Source organism: Grampus griseus, assembly GCF_964374135.1.
Source record: "Grampus griseus genome assembly, chromosome: 13".
Classification (NCBI taxonomy): domain Eukaryota; kingdom Metazoa; phylum Chordata; class Mammalia; order Artiodactyla; family Delphinidae; genus Grampus; species Grampus griseus.
Window position 1 is genome coordinate 56171711 of NC_139007.1, and position 18046 is coordinate 56189756.

The following is an 18046-nucleotide window of genomic DNA, read 5'->3' on the forward strand; positions in this document are numbered from 1 at the left end:
TTACACTGCAATCATTGTTATTGTCTGAAACTCTCCCTCTCTCTCTCTCTCTCTCTCTCTCCCCATCCCAACACACACCAACAAAATTCCTTAATACCCTCTAATCCAGAATCCTCTTTCTCAATTAGTCTCAGTCTCAGTGTTTAGTCTGATCTTCACTAAGAATCAGCACTAGAAATTGAGAAGAATTTATACTTGCTCTCAACACCAGTACACAATGTGGTCTTCCTCTTTATTCTCCAAATTCAAGTTCTGTCACTTGCTACAGTTACCCATCACTCCTGGGAGCCATAAGTCTAAATATCTTCGGCATGATCTTTCTCAGGCACATCTAGGAAAAAATAATATAAAATACAGAAGAAAGTGAGCGCAATTTGTAAGTAATGCATTTTCTCATAGAAACAATAATAGTGAGAGATAGTAAAGAACAGTGCTGTGTAAGTGATATGTAGGCTTTAGATGAACTAAAGAGAGGGGTGAAATTCTGAAAAAAATATTAGACAGGAGGAAAATATACCTAAAATTAAGTAAGTTTAAAGCCTTAGACACCTGATCCTAAAAATACGTGAACTGTGTAAGTGACTTCCCACTGTTGATTCCTTAGTATGAGGGGAGTAAAAATCCATAGAAACTCAAAGTTTTTTCTTCAGAAAACTTGAAGGAGTTTTTTCTTGCTTTAGGGTCGAGTCTACAGAATAAATTGGATTTTTGTAAATTCACTCTTATGTGACAGATCAGTGGGGCGAAAAACCCTGATAGAAAATAAGGGTACTAGAAAGAAAAGTCAGGGAGCTCTGATAACATGGCAGTCTGAGTTAATTCAGATCCATCCTAATGTGAGAAATTCACAGAAATGCTAGGTAAATTCTAACTCCCCAAAATTTAACTCATACTTTATTTTATAAAGAGGAAACAAGGGGCTTCCCTGGTGGCGCAGTGGTTGAGAGTCCGCCTGCCAATGCAGGGGACACGGGTTCGTGCCCCAGTCCGGGAAGATCCCACATGCCGCAGAGCGGCTGGGCCCGTGAACCATGGCCGCTGAGCCTGCGCGTCGGGAGCCTGTGCTCCGCAACGGGAGAGGCCACAACAGTGAGAGGCCCGCGTACCACAAAAAAAAAAAAAAAAAAAAAAAAGAGGAAACAGAAGAAAATCTAAAAATAAAAACGAGAGTAAAACAGAATAGCACATTCTAGAGCTGGCAGCTTGGTGACTCAATGAATTTGGAACATAAATATAGATCATATGTCTAGGGACTGGGATTTTAAAGCCCAGGCAGGGAGAGAAGACATCACAGATATCATCCTAAACCTACAAAAGAAGGAGTCTTTTTTGACTAATCGAAAGTATGCAAAACCGTGAGACTTGGAAACAATTGTTCTCATCAACAAACACTCCTTCTAGCCCAGAACATGCCAAGGAGCCTTGTTACTTTTCATGCCTCCAGTGGTGAAAAATGTCTCTCATAAGTTGCTAAAACCATAAGCCTGTGGATTGAAGTCCAAATTTATACTGTATATATTTATATATGGGTTGAAGTCCATATGGTACAAGACTTTCCAAGCTAAAAATTTTAATGGGGAGAGGAGGGAACTGATCCTGGTTCTTGCAACCTCTAGAGCATCTAGAAGGACACAGGAAAGTGGTCTGTTTAGATACAGTATAAATAATCAAGTAGGAAAGAGGGTAGGCAGGCAAAGTATGTAACATGATCCTGAAGTTATTCAAAAATCTGAAAGAGAATATACAATAAACGTGTTTAAAAGTATTGAAATGTTAAAAAGAATAGAAAAGAGTGATAAAAAGAAAAAATACAGAAGATTACAGAAATTTGTAACAGAAGCAAATAAAATTTCTAAAAATAAAATATATAGGAAAAGAGAATGAGTTAATAGAAAGAGTTGAATACATTGCCTAGAATGCAACAAGTATGGTAAAACATAAAAGGAGTGTAAGAAACAAGGAATATAGATTGTAAAAATGAAACGCAAATCTATTAGGAGTTCCAGAAGTTGAAAAGGGTGAGAATGGGGAATAGTAATAGTAAAAGAGATACTGAAAATTTTCAAGTGCTGGTGAAGGATATGATATGATTTCTCAAGTTAAGGAAGCCTATCACAATAAATAAAATAAGTCCACACCTGGAAAGATCATTGTTAAACTACAGAAACTAAAGAGAAAAAGAAAACAAAATCTTAAAATAATTAGGGAGAAAAGTCTTTGGGTCAGATGCCAACTGCACAGCCGCAGCATCCGGGGCTTTGAAAGATGTTGCATCTCTGCCTGCGTTCTACTCTGGGCATTCTGCTCCCGTGGCCTGCTGCCACCATTTCACAGCTTAGTGACTGTGGTGTTTTCCTCTTCCTACTTCCTTTTACCAGAAAATAATGTCTCCAGTATTAAATTTTAAGCTGAAAATAGACCTTGAGGGGACAGAAGCATGAATAACTCCGTGAGAATTTCATTTGCACTATTTCACAAGTAATATTCCATGATTTTCATATAGGTAATACTTGGTGTATAGTAGCTGATCACTAAATGTAAATTGCCCCCTGCCATCTCCAAACATTGATACTAGGAATCTAGAAAGGTTAGGATGCTCCAGATTTTCAGAATGAACAAGATATATACACTGCCAAGAGAGATAGGAAAGTTGAATAGAGAAGAAAATTTCAAAGAAAAAATAAAATTACTTTCTTTCCCTACTTAGTTTGAGATCATCTATGAATATTTATTTGAATGTAGATGCCTTGTAGGATTTTTTTATTGATTAGAATTAGGTTCAAGTGGTGTGCCAGAATTTCCTAATCAAGCTGTGGAAAGAAGATAGCAGAAGATTCTGAGGGTTATCTTTTCGTCTTGTTTATGGTTTTCTTTGCCGTGCAACAGCTTTTAAGTTTCATTAGGTCCCATTTTTTTATTTTTGTTTTTATTTCCATTACTGTAGGAGGTGGATCAAAAAAGATCTTGCCGTGATTTATGTCAAAGACTGTTCTTCCTATGTTTTACTCTAAGAGTTTTATAGTGCCTGGTCTTACATTTAGCTCTCTAAACCATTTTGAGTTTATTTTTGTGTATGGTGTTAGGGAGTGTAGCTGTCCAGTTTTCCCAGCACCATTTATTGAAGAGACTGTCTTTTCTCCATTGTATTTCCTTGCCTCCTTTGTCATAGATTAGTTGACTATAGGTGCATGGATTTATCACTGGGCTTTCTGTCCTGTTCCATTGATCTGTATTTCTGTTTTTGTGCCAGTACCATATTGTCTTGATTACTGTAGCTTTGTAGTATAGTCTGAAGTCAGGGAGTCAGATTCCTCCAGCTCTGCTTTTTTCCCTCAAGACTGCTTTGGCTCTTTGGGGTCTTTTGTGTCTCCATACAAATTTTAAGATTTTTTTGTTCTAGTTCTGTAAAAAATTCCATTGGTAATTTGATAGGGATTGCATTGAATCTGTAGATTGCTGAATCTGTAGATTGCTTTGGGTAGTATAGTCATTTCCACAATATTGATTCTTCCAATCCAAGAACATGGCATATCTCACCATCTGTTTGTATCATCTTTAATTTCTTTCATCAGTGTCTTATAGTTTTCTGCATACAGGTCTTTTGTCTCCCTAGGTAGGTTTATTCCTAGGTATTTTATTCTTTTTGTTGCAGTAGTAAATGGGAGTGTTTCCTTAGTTTCTCTTTCAGATTTTTCATCATTGTATAGGAATGCAAGAGATTTCTGTGCATTAATTTTGTATCCTGCAGCTTTACCAAATTCATTGACTAGCTCTAGTAGTTTTCTGGTGTCATCTTTAGGATTCTGTATGTATAGTATCGTGTCATCTGCAAACAGTGACAGCTTTACTTCCTCTTTTCCAATCTGTATTCCTTTTATTTATTTTTCTTCTCTGATTGCCATGGCTAGGACTTCCAAAGCTATGTTGAATAATAGTGGTGAGAGTGGACATCCTTGTCTTGTTCCTGATCTTAGAGGAAATGCTTTCAGTTTTTCACCATTGAGAATGATGTTTGCTGTGGGTTTGTCGTATATGGCCTTTATTATGTTGAGGTAGGTTCCCTCTATGCCCACTTTCTGGAAAGATTTTATCATAAATGGGTGTTGAATTTTGTGAAAAGCTTTTTTTGCATCTATTGAGATGATCATACGGTTTCTATTTTTCAGTTTGTCAATATGGTCCACCACATTGATTGATCTACGTATACTGAAGAATCCTTGCATCCCTGGGATAAATCCCACCTGATCATGGTGTATGATGCTTTTAATGTGTTGTTGGATTCTGTTTGCTAGTACTTTGTTGAGGATTTTTGCATCTATATTCATCAGTGATTTTGGTCTGTAATTTTCTGTTTTTGTAGTATCTTTGTCTGGTTTTGGTATCAGGGTGATGGTGGCCTCATAGAATGAGCTGAGAGTGTTCCTTCCTCTGCAGTTTTCTGGAAGAGTTTGAGAAGGATGGGTGTTAGCTCTTCTCTAAATGTTTGATACAATTCACCTGTGAAGCCATCTGGTCCTGGACTTTTGTTTGTTGGAAGATATTTAATCACAGTTTCAATTTCATTACTTGTGATTGGTCTGTTCATATTTTCTATTTCTTCCTGCTTCAGTCTTGGAAGGTTATACCTTTCTAAAAATGTGTGCATTTCTTCCAGGTTGTCCATTTTATTGCCATAGAGTTGATTGTAGTAGTCTCCTAGGATGCTTTGTATTTCTGCGGTGTCTGTTGTAACTTCTCCTTCTTCATTTCTAATTCTGTTGATTTGAGTCCTCTCCCTCTTTTTCTTGATGAGTCTGGCTAATGGTTTATCAGTTTTGTTTATCTTCTCAAAGGACCAGCTTTTAGTTTTACTGCTCTGTGCTGTTGTTTTCTTTGTTTCTATTTCATTTATTTCTGCTCTGATCTTTATGGTTTCTTTCCTTCTGCTAACTTTGGGTTTTGTTTGTTCTTCTTTCTGTAGTTCCTTTAGGTGTAACATTAGATTGTTTATTTGAGATTTTTCTTGTTTCTTGAGGTAGGCTTGTATAACTGTAAACTTCCCTCTTAGAACTGCTTTTGCTGCATCCCATAGGTTTTGGATCGTCGTGTTTTCATTGTCATTTGTCTCTAGGTATTTTTTGATTTCCTCTTTGATTATTTCAGCAGTCTCTTGGTTATTTAGTAATGCACTGTTTAGCCTTCATGTGTTTCTGTTTTTTACGGTTTTTTCCCTGTAATTCATTTCTAATCTCATAGCATTGTGGTCAGAAAAGATGCTTGATATGATTTCAGTTTTCTTAAATTTACTGTGGCTTGATTTGTGACCCAAGATGTGATCTATCCCGGAGAATGTTCTGTGCGCACTTGAGAAGAAAGTGTAATCTGCTGTTTTTGGATGGAATGTCCTATAAATATCAATTAAATCTATCTGGTCTATTGTGTCATTTAAAGCTTCTGTTTCCTTGTTTATTTTCATTTTGGATGATCTGTCTATTGGTGTAAGTGAGGTGTTAAAGTCCCCCACTATTATTGTGTTACTGTCAGTTACCTCTTTTATAGCTGTTAGCAGTTGCCTTATGTATTGAGGTGCTCCTATGTTGGGTGCATATATATTTATAATTGTTATATCTTCTTCTTGGATTGATACCTTGATCATTATGTAGTGTCCTTCCTTGTCTCTTTTAACCCTCTATATTTTAAAGTCGTTTTTATCTGATATGATTTTGCTACTCCAGCTTTCTTTTGATTTCCATTTGAATGGAATATCTTTTTCCATCCTCTCCCTTTCAGTCTGTATGTGTCCCTAAGTCTGAAGTGGGTCTCTTGTAGACAGCATATATATGGGTCTTGTTTTTGTATCCATTCAGCAAGCCTGTCTTTTGGTGGGAGCATTTAATCCATTCACGTTTAAGGTAATTATCAATATGTATCTTCCTATGACCATATTCTTAATTGTTTTGGGTTTGTTTTTGTAGGTCCTTTTCATCTCTTGTGTTTCCCACTTAGAGAAGTTCCTTTAGCATTTGTTGTAGAGCTGTTTTGGTGGTGCTGAATTCTCTTAGCCTTTGCTTCTTTGTAAAGCTTTTGATCTCTCCATCGAATCTGAATGAGATCCTTGCAGGGTAATCTTGGTTGTAGGTTCTTCCCTTTCATCACTTTAAGTATATCATGCCACTCCCTTCTGGCTTGTAGAGTTTCTGCTGAGAAATCAGCTGTTAACCCTATGGGAGTTCCCTTGTATGTTATTTGTCGTTTTTCCGTTGCTGCGTTCAATAATTTTTGTTTGTTTTTAATTCTTGCCAGTTTGATTACTATGTGTCTCGGTGTGTTTCTCTTGGGTTTATCCTGTATGGGACTCTCTGAGCTTCCTGGACTTAGGTGGCTATTTTCTTTCCCATGTTAGGGAAGTTTTCGACTATAATCTCTTCAAGTATTTTCTTGGGTCCTTTCTCTCTCTCTTCCCCTTCTGGGACCCCTATAATGCGAATTATGTTGCATTTAATGTTGTCCCAGAGGTCTCTTATGCTGTCTTCATTTTTTCATTCTTTTTTCTTTATTCTGTTCTGCAGCAGTGAATTCCACCATTCTCTCTTTCACATCACTTATCCGTTCTTCTGCCTCAGTTATTCTGCTATTGATTCCCTCTAGTGTAGTTTTCATTTCCGTCATTGTATTGTTCATTTCTGTTTGTTTGTTCTTTAATTCTTCTAGATCTTTGTTAAACATTTCTTGCATCTTCTTGATCTTTGCCTCTATTCTTTTTCGAGGTCCTGGATCATCTTCACTATCATTATTCTGAATTCTTTTTCTGGAAGGTTGCCTATCTCCACTTCAGTTAGTTGTTTTTCTGGGGTTTTATCTTGTTCCTTCATCTGGTACATAGCCCTCTGCCTTTTCATCTTATCTATCTCTCTGTGAATGTGGTTTTTGTTCCACAGGCTGCAGTATTGTCGTTCTTCTTGCTTCTGCTGTCTGTCCTCTGGTGGATGAGGCTATCTAAGAGGCTTATGCAGGTTTCCTGATGGAAGGGACTAGTGGTGGGTAGAGCTGACTGTTGCTTTGGTGAGCAGAGCTGAGTAAAACTATAATCCCCTTGACTGCTGATGGGTGGGGCTGCATTCCCTCCCTGTTGGTTCTTTGGCCTGAGGCAATCCAACACTGGAGCCTACCTGGGCTCTTTGGTGGGGCTAATGGTGGACTCTGGGAGGGCTTACACCAAGGAGTACTTCCCAGAACTTCTGCTGCCAGTGTCCTTTTCCCCACGGTGAGACACAGCCACTGCCTGCCTCTGCAGGAGACCCTCCAACACTACCAGGTAGGTCTGGTTCAGTCTCCCCTGGGGTCACTGCTCCTTCCCCTGGGTCCCGGTGTGCACACTACTTTGTGTATGCCCTCCAAGAGTGGAGTCTCTGTTTCCCCCAGTCCTGTCAAAGTCCTGCAATCAAATCCCAGCAGCCTTCAAAGTCTGGTTCTCTAGGAATTCCTTCCCCCATTGCCGGACCCCCAGGTTGGGAACCTGACGTGGGGCTCAGAACCTTCACTCCAGTGGGTGCACTTCTGTGGTATAAGTGTTCTCCAGTCTGTGAGTCACCTACCCAGCAGTTATGGGATTTGATTTTACTGTGATTGTGCCCCTCCTACCACCTCATTGTGGCTTCTCTTTTGTCTTTGGATTGGGGTGTCTTTTTTGGTGAGTTCCAGTGTCTTCCTGTCGATGACTGTCCAGCAGCTAGTTGTGATTCTGGTGTTCTCGCAAGAGGGAGTGAGAGCACGTCCTTCTACTCTGCCATCTTGGTTCCTAATCTGTAGCCAGAGTCTTTTGATATCACTGCTATTGGTCAATACATCACATAGTTAAACACTGTGAATCTTACAATAGGAGTAAACATTAAGGTATTTCTAATGAGTATCTATTTAGAAATGTGGTCATATCGTCTTTTCAGTCTGTCTTATTTAATATTTGCTTTGTGTAATTGGATGAATCAAAATACATAAAGAATACTTGCAAGGTCATTTTGAGTTTTTATTTCCTACATAAAGAAGTGTGCAAATATTGGCAGAATACACATTGCATTCAAAAGGCCCAATATAATATAGTGTCAGTCAAGTTTTAAACTTTAACTCTCATATATCTTGTATTTTATTCTGCCAGTGATTACTTAGGAGTCATTCAAACAGTAATTTTGACTTCTTATTAATATCTATAATCATTGGGATTTAAAATTTGTACCAGTGTAGTGTTAATGGAGAAATAGTATAATCCATAATAGGTATGACAATTGAATCTGTCAATAAAACTGGTGAACATTTTTTCTCCATCAGCAATTCAGCAACTTATATAAGAACTGATTCACACAAGAACAAATATGAAAAAGTCAGTGAGGATCTAAGTTACGTAGAAAAATATTGAATCTGTGTGTGAAAACGGTATTCATCAAGCCAGCTGACTTTAGTGATTTTCTTTGTACATGATACACTCATTTGCATCAATAACTTTAAGAAAATCTATTGGAAGCAGAATAACAAACTTCTATTTGATTACCCAGAATTTGGCGTATTTAAAAATTGAGGGCATAAAGTATTAAAAATGAAATCAAAAGTTTGTTACATCAGTCAGCAACACAGAAACTCTTTGGGGTGATGCTATAATGCAATATAAATTTAAACTAATTTTATTCAAGGCAGCAATGCTCTCAGACCTGGTATTTGAGATTTCCACCAGTAGGAATAAATACAATAATAAATATATGAATAATCAAGGTTTGAAATTGCCATGTTGAGTTTGATTCTGGACATTAAATGGAAAGAAAGCAATAAGCCCTCTGAGGAGGTTTTCTAACTCAATAGACCTTTATCCATTGTCTGTACTCAAAATCAAGACTCCTTGTGGTACCCACCCATCCTACCCTCAACAGCTTGTCAGCAGCAAGCCAGTGGCACCCAAGGGTGATGGAGCAATGGCTCTCATGCTGTGACTGGTGAAAACCTGTTCTCAATTAGTTATATACTTTAAAATCCTCTCTCAATTGTCTTTCTTGGTGTTCTCAAGCTGCAAATTCGCAGTCATGAATTCTAAATTCTCATGAGTAGTTTTGGAGATTTTCTGTTTCATCCCTTGGTCTCCTTTGTGTGCTCAGTTGCTTCCAGTCCTCCAGAGACTCATCTAACCCCTGTCCCATTTTAGGATATTATGCAATACTAGGATCTACAACCTTTCTTTCACCAGATTTCTGACCAAAGTCATTCTTTGGGTTCTTTCTGAACTCATTTTTGATTCATAATTTCATTTTAGTATCCTGTAGATTTTTAAAATATGGGTTATATTAAAACACCTTTAAAATCAATACACAATGATTTTCTTTTTTAAAAATTGTGTATGCTCTTTTCAATTATTACAAAAGCAGTTCATGTCCATTATAAAACAAAATAGGAAATACAGACAAGCAAGAGGGAGAAAATGTAAAATGTGTGTAATCTCACCAACCGCAGACAACGACTTTTATAATGTTGTTTATCTGTCCATACTTTTTCCTGTGCAAATAGCTTTTGTACAAATGGGTAATTTTTACATAACTGTTTTGTAGCTTAATATATCTAGTAACATCACTTGCACATTTTTCAGTGTTCTCAAAAGTTATGTCTTTTAAAATGTATATAGGGCTACATTCCACCATTTCTTCTAAGAATTTATTTTATTATAGTAAGAAATTTTTCCCCGATTTTTAACAACAGCCTAACATGCCCAAATATAAATTTCTTCTGATAAATATTTTACATAAACCCACTGCAGCTAATTATCAGCCCTTACATATACCTCTGCACATTTTGAACAGTTTTCTTTATTAAAAAGATATTGAATTTAAAATCATCTAAGTCACATATTATCTTGACACATTATCCCCATTGGAAATGTGCAAGACTTGTCTTCTAAAATAAATTATTTCATAAAGAGGAAGTAATGGAATAGGCTGTAAACCACGCTGATGAATTTTCAGCTAGTACTTTCTTTAGAAAATAAAAATAAACAAAAACAATTATGCATCTCTCCTTAGCACCAACTTTTTCAATGAATTCAGAAAATTTATCTCTAATAAAGAAGTTAGTAGAGGAACATTTAGAAAAATAATAAAAATGTAATATAGAAAGAAATATAAACAATAACTTTTAAATTTGCTTATTTAAATAATGCATCAGTGGGGTGTGGGTATACCATCCTGATAAACTTAACTTTAGGTCTCACCTGCACATCTCCTCCCCCTAAGAGAGCCTCCTCTGACAACAAAACACTTAGATATTTCCATACTCCATTATGGCAATCATCATTTTCTTTATAAGGATTTTTTGGTTTGTCTCTCCACTCCAGTTCCATTAGAGAAGGCAGAGTCTTTCGATCTTTGAATAATCAGAGCTTACTCTGGTGCTTGAGAGAGCTAAAAACTTTTATTGGGTAAATCAGTCAATTCATTCATCTATTAGTCAATGACATGGTGCCTAAACAAGTCACTATGAATACTTAACAAATAGTAGGAAGAAGAAAACTAACATGTGTTAAAAGCCAATTAAGTGCCAAGCCTCTGTTAAATCTTTGTAGACTTTATCATTTTCCTTTTTCCTGTATCTTTCCTTCTCTGATGTTTTAAATTATCTCACATTTTCTATAAATGATTATTAGCTAATAAAACATATAGCAACCTACATGTAATAATAGATCCTATTTTGTGTGATATAATAAAAGGTTTTAGATAATTTATAAATACATATATGTATATATACACAGAGAAGAACTTATTATTTATAAAAATACAGTCTCTAAAAAGCAAGTAACAAAATATCTTGCAAGTCTAAGAACCTCATTTATATTTCACATATGCTGTAGACACAGCCCAGAAACTCAGATGTGATGCTTATAAATATGCATGAAGTATAATTAGCTTGGAAAATGCTGCTTCATCACCTGTCCTGATATTGCTGATGTGCTTCAGTGACTTACTAAGCAATGTTGGAAAATGAACTCTCCAAATTCCAATGAATTGAAACAGTTCTGTTCATCCATAACGTATTAGTGTTTTCCATTCTGTTATCATATGAAAGACTTGTCTTTTAAACCTGGATTGTTAGTACACTGCTTATAGCTGACAGTTGTACTCCATCAGCTCTTTACTTTAATATTTTGAAGTGCTTCTTGAAACATTGAAACGTGTCTTATTCCTCCACATCTCTTGAACCCAAACCTCATTTCCAATGCCCTTGCCTAAGGTTACAACTCTATTTTCTCTGGCTCATACTATTACAATAGTCAACTGATACCTCCTTTTCGTCCCACACAGCTGCCCAATTCCTCTTCTGGACTATTGCTCTGAGCATACATTCCTACTCAGAAACTTTTAACGGCTCCATGTTGCTTATTGTCCAGTTTCCTTAGTCTAACGTTCAAACTTTCCAGAAACCGACTCCAAACTACCTAACAGCCTTACTTCTTAACACTGCCCTTCATAAAATCTACAGTCCTTTGCAACCGAAATACTTGCTCTCCCATCCACACATCAAAATTCCCTGTCTCCTTGTTGTTCCTTACCTTGTTGCTACAATATCTCCTACACCCCCATGTATACCACCCACCTCCTTACATCTGAGCAAGGAGTAGTTGACTAAGAATCCAGGAAGAAATCACTGGCCTCCTGAAAAACAGGAAAGACAAGAGGTCTGGAAGCAAAAGGTAGGCAACACTCATAAATGCAAGATAAGAAATTGGCAGCAGGGAAGTTTATCAGCATATGGACTTCAGTCAGGATTCAGTCGTGTTGCTGGATGATGGTGCAAAGGTCCAATGGAAGACCATTGAACTGATAATCATCTAGTCAGACTCATCAGAAAACTTGAGAAAGGCCACCGATATCCAATATCAGGAATAAAAGAGGTGAAATCACAGCAACTTCTGCATACAGTAAAGGATAATAAGAGAAAATTACGAACAACTTTATGCCAAAAATTAGACATTTTGAATGAAATAGGCAAATTCTTTGAAAATCGCAAACTACTGAAACTCATCCATAAATAAATAACTTGAATAGCCCTATACTCATTAAGGAATTAAATTTGTGTTTAAAAACCCTCACATATATGCACATGTGTGCACGTGCGCGCGCGCGCGCACACACACACACACAATTCAGTTCCAAATGACTTCACTGGTCATTCAATTCTACCAAATATTTAAGAAAGAAATAATAAATTCTTCAGAGAATTGAAGAGGAGAAAATATGTCCTATCTCATTCTAAGAAGCCAGTATTACTATGATACAAACCAGACAAAGACATTACCAAAAAAATGAGAAAATTATAGACCAATATCCCTCATGAACATAGATGCAAAAATTATGGACAATGTTAAAACAAATCAAATCCAACCATTTATTAAGATAAGGTACAAACTAGAAGAATATATTTGCAAATTACATATATGACGAAGGATTTGTCATATTATGCATAAATATCTTTCAAAACTCAATAAGAACAAAAAACCCAGTTAAAACTTGGACAAAAAATTTGAATGCTTAGCCAAAGAATAAATAAATAAGCACAGGAAAAGATGCTCAACATTATTAGTCATGAGGAAAATGCAAATTAAAACCAAATGATGTACACACCTATTAGAATGTCTAAAATTTTAAAAGACTGACTATATCAAGTAGTGACAAGGATGTAGGCAAACACAACTGTCATACACTGCTGGTGAGAATTTAAAATAGTACAAATAATTTAGAAAACATGTTGATAGTTTCTAAAAAATGTAAACATACATCTGCCAGATAGTCTAGCCACTCCACTTAGAGGTTTCCACTCCAAGAGAAATCAGCATATGTTCATACAAAGATGTGTACACAAATGTTCATAGCAACTCTATTTAGAATAGCCAAAGGTGGAAATAATCCAAATGTCCATCAAGAGATGAATGAATAAATAGGTTGGGGCATATCCACGTAAATAAAAAAGGGATCACATGTTGATACACACACAACATGGATAAACATCAAAATAATTACACTGAATGAAAGAAGCCAGACAAAAAGAAGAGTACATACCAGATGATTCTATTTGTATAAAATTCTATAAAATGCAAACTAATAGTGATGGAAAGCAGGTCAGTGTGTGGAGATGGGGGAAGACAAGGAGGGGTGGAAGGGAGGGATTGAAAAGAAATGATGGGTATGTTCTCTACCTTGATTGGCAGTTTCATGGGTGAATAAATGTCAAAACTTATCAAATTGTAAATTTTAAATATGTGAAGTTTTTTTATACCTCAATAAAACTGCTGAAGAGTGTAAGAAAGTAGAAAAAAATAAATATTGCCCATCACTGTTCCTAATCCCTCCACAATTTCCACGGCTCAGACTTTAGCCTCTTTACATGTTGTCTGGCCCTTCTCTACTCTCTTACCTCATTTCTTTAATTTTCTCATGGACAGCAAGTCAACTCTCTCTCCCTCCTTTACTCCCATGCCTCACTTTGCATATCCAAGATTAGCTCTAAGATGTTGGTTGTTAGACACTCACCAGATTATGTTCTTGTGGAGAGGAATTCACACGTTAAGGCTATGGGGAAAGCTTGCTTTGTCTGGTTTCATCTTGTACTGTGAATGACCTGTGTTATCCTGATGGTTCAGGATCATCATTATCAACATTAGTTATTTTACTACAATAATATTGGCATCTACTGAAACCTATTTCATCCTTATCGATGTGGATTTCTGAGATTTAAAAACTCTTCTCTCTAGTTGTTGGTTTTCTCTTTCCTCATTGTCAGATAGATTGTCAGCTGTCACTTCGGCTGTTTTCATGTGCCTATTTAGAGAATCTTCATCCTTCTTTCTTTGTAATTTCCTTTCTCTAATCTGTTTTGATTCAGGAAACCTATAACCAAGGGAGTAAGAACGGCATATAAATTTGGAACAAATATAGAACCTGAGTGGGTAATGGAGGCTTATTTTTTTTGAGTAAGGTACATTGGATTTGTGCCATTTATGTTGACACTCTTCCTTTTTTTTCAAAATAAATTACACTTATGTGGTGTCACTGTACCTAATTTCTCACAGGAAACTGCAGGACTAAGAATTTATGTGTTCTCAGTTGAAGAGAGTGTCCATTTCCCATAGAATAATTTGTCAGGGTTGTCACACAGCTCTTTTTGCATGTGCTAGAAATAAATGCACAATGTCTCTTTTTGTTTATGTAGATGTTTCCTATATGTCCCTTTGTAGATGTCATAGTATTATATAATCAATCTGTTCTATGAACAATAGATTATTTAAAACTGTTGGAATAACACCTTAAAATAAATTTTGCCACTACAGTAGCAAGTTCTGTAATCTCTCCTAGTTTAATGTTTAAATCATATGACTGATAAAAAATGTTATTAAGGCACTGGAGATGTATTTGAAGAATATTATGTCTGGGCTAACCTGAGTTCAGATCTATAACTTCAACAGTAAGTTATTTAGCATTCTCTAGCTCGTCTTGCACCCTGAAATACTCTTCCAATTTAAAATTTACAGGTAAGATCCTATTTGATTTATCTTTTGGTATTAACGTACTATGTAATGATTCTTGAAGAGCAAACACTATTAAAATGGATAGCTAAACGTTCAATTTAAATGATCGTTTTCCCATATCACTCTATTATCTTTGTGTCACCTCTTATAGTCCAAGGTTCAACAAATCCATCTTTGCTAGGAGATGACTGTGGCTCAGAGATTTTCATTTAGAAGATTTTGTTTTGCCCTAGTACTCTGAGATGCATTTCAAAACAGAAGCAGTGTTCTTCCTCATTTCAACACCTAGGGGACAGAAAATGCTTCCCGACTTACCCCACAACTTGAATGAAATGTGCTTAGGGATAAAGTCAAGGATGTGCTTAGTTCTTAATTTGCTTGAGCATTCGACAGCACTTGATAGTACTGACCAGTTTTGACCTTGCAACATAGCAAGTCATCATACTCTGAGCTACTTCTGTATCTCTTGATTTCCATAATATCATGCTTTCCTAGGTTCTCTTTGTCCTTTCTGGAATCTCAATCACCTTGCCAGCCCAGCTTTCTGTACCTACCTTTAAATGTTGGGATTCCTAAGGGTTCTATTCTAGGCTTTCTTCTCATCTCCCAATAAACAGTCTCCTGACTTTAATCACAAATCTGTGCTGATAATTTATTATTCTGCATATGTAGCCCGGAATGCTTTCCTGAAGGTAAACTCTGTGTACCAATTGCCTGCTAGATATCTCTACTCCATAATTCTTTTGTTTTAGATATGTGACACTTCTTTTTCTGTCCACAGGCAACAGGTCCTCAGGGTTCATTACAGGAAGGTGCCAAAGGCTCTCTTCAGAAAAGCTTCGGGTTTCTTAATGAAGCCAAGAAGTTAGCAAATGATGTAAAAGGTTAGTGTGACCACTTTTTATTATTATTTTAAGTTTAATTGTAGTTGTAATTGGTAGGATATTTTATCACATTATTGGAAAAGTGTAATTGTTGCAGCATAATTTTTATGATTGTTTTTACTATCTAGATTTAGTGCAAGTAAACTCTCTCATCAGTTTTACAGTATTTTGCCTTCACACCTCATTTTGCACTGGGCAATACTTCATAATTTTTAAACCTAATTTCTATAGCATCATTTCATCTGTATATAGAGTATAGAAACTTTTAATGTATGATAAATTTTAAAGAGCACCAAACCCCACCTTTTTTTTTTTTCGACTTTAGAAATCATAGTCACAAAGGAATCAATCAGGCAGATGTAATATAAATATCCTTGGGAAACTTTCGATTTAGTGGGGCACGTCTCGAAAAGTTTTCACCTTTTAAATACACTTTTAGGTATTTTATTCCTAATTCAAGGATCAAAGTGCATAATATAGCTACCCTGATATATTATGGGTTTTGCATTAAAAATGTATTATTCAATACAGCCACACTCTAGGTAAGCTATTATATTTTTATTTCATTCGAATATCTCCTGTTCTCATTTAATTGCCTCCTGTTTCTATCTTCAGTCTCACTCACCCTTTTCTGTCTTGCATCCAGCTCTGCAACCTTACTGAAACATTCATGTCCTCTGAAAACATGCTACCATTTCAAGCCTCCACATTCCACAGTGTTCATTCTTCTCTTTGGAACTTCTCACCATCCTTCTTTCTTTTTCATCCAACTGCCTTCTACCAGACCTTCAAGATTTAGCTCAAATGTCATCTTCTCTGGGAAACCTAGCACCCCATCTGAATTACATGCCTCTTCTCTGTGCGTCCCTTTCTCATAGACTTATCAAATCACTGCAGCCATGGACTTGGCTTCCATCTTCTTGAGGACAGTCACAGGGTCTTCTTCTTAACTTTGTATTTCTAGTGTATAGTATCACAATGACTATCTCAAATCAGGAAATAAGCATATTTTTAAATAAAAGAATGGTGTTGGTCTTTACTAATCTTAGAAAGAAAAGAGCTTTTATCATCATTTATACTTGTCATGCTTTAAACGAAGAGTCTCCAATAGAGGCTGGTATGGAATTACACGTTCTTTCTCCATTATAGATGGCACTCTGATAGTAAATGCTTTGGATTACGTATCACAGATGAAATACAACCCCTTATATATATATAAAATCCTATGCAGGAGATTGCACTTATTACAACCTGAACAGTAACTATAGAGTCAACCCTATTTTTCTTTTGGGCAAGTTGAGTTGATCTCATTACTTTGCCATCACTCCTTCATCTCCAGTGTCCTTGGCCGGAGCTGGGATCAGGGTGAGGTGAGAGAGGTTGAGCCATGCAAGTGCAGAGTTAGGTCCTGTTTTTGTTTTTTTTTTTTTTTTGCGGTACGCGGGCCTCTCACTGTTGTGGCCTCTCCCTCTGCGGAGCACAGGCTCCGGACGCACAGGCTCAGCGGCCATGGCTCACGGGCCCAGCCGCTCCGCCGCATGTGGGATCTTCCCGGACCGGGGCACGAACCCATGTCCCCTGCATTGGCAGGCGGACCCTCAACCACTGTGCCACCAGGGAAGCCCAGGTCCTGTTTTTATTTTAAATGTTAATATTTGCTCATCATTGATCTTTTTTGATTTTTTAAAAAATACTGCATTAAAACATTTTTACCTTGATCACTGAATTTTTTGGTGCCCCTTTGAATTTCACACCTGGGGGGAGTGCCTGAGTCACCTCACCCTACTTCCAGCCCTGCCCTTGCCTCTCTTTCCCCACAAATACTGGTGTTATAAAAATGAAAAAAGAATCCGATTTTTAAGAAATTTTTTCCAAGGGAGAAAGAAATCTAAGGACAGGCATGGTAGAAGGGGTTAGGTGACAGAAATGTTCATTAGTTTAAATGTCTTTTTTTGTACTTCAGGTAGTACATTATTTAAAGTAATGAAAACCCACAAACTACTCAAGTAATAATTCCTCCAGAAATCCAAGCCAAGGCTCTGACGGAGACAGGAATGTTTTCTTGCTACATTATGACATTCCCCTGATTTGTGGCCAATTACACAAGTTATAAAATGGCTGTTAATCAGGGAAATGCCATATATTACCACCAGGAACTGCTGAAATAGGCCCTACAGAGCAAAATACTTTACAGCAGCTATTAAAAATAGAGATTTAGTCATTTCTCTCTCTATGGTGCCTGGACTTAGAAGGAATAAAAGTGGTGAGGCCAGTACGCACTCCATATTTCTAAGTTGTTCCTTGTTCGATTCAGTACAATCCAGTTAGCTCATGAGCTTTAGTCATGAATGACTTAGAGCTTCTCCCTGCCATTTTTGTGCTGTCCGTGCCTTGAGGGAACCTGAACTTTCCAGGAGCAATTTGTTTTGCTTTTTAATTTTTGAATGTACATTTGTTAAAAGTAAATTCGCCCTTCTGTGCATTTGAGACTTGAAGCCATTCTACATTGAATTGATTGAACGTCCATGGAGATAAAAATTGTTTTGTTGATGGATATGGGGCTTGGTACAAATTGATGATTGAAAGAGTTAGAAGATAAATTAATGCCACTGGGTGAATTAATACTACTTTACAG

At 36.7% G+C, this 18046-nt stretch overlaps 1 protein-coding gene across 1 annotated transcript in view; it reads left to right on the forward strand.

The window, feature by feature from the left end:
• The window catches only part of LAMA2 (laminin subunit alpha 2), a 606716-nt gene that overhangs the window by 504201 nt on the left and 84469 nt on the right, over positions 1 to 18046 (forward strand). The window contains exon 41 of the mRNA XM_082668794.1: positions 15309 to 15411. Within this exon, the coding sequence (XP_082524920.1) occupies positions 15309 to 15411 (103 nt within the window). The remainder of the gene's footprint in view (positions 1 to 15308; positions 15412 to 18046) is intronic.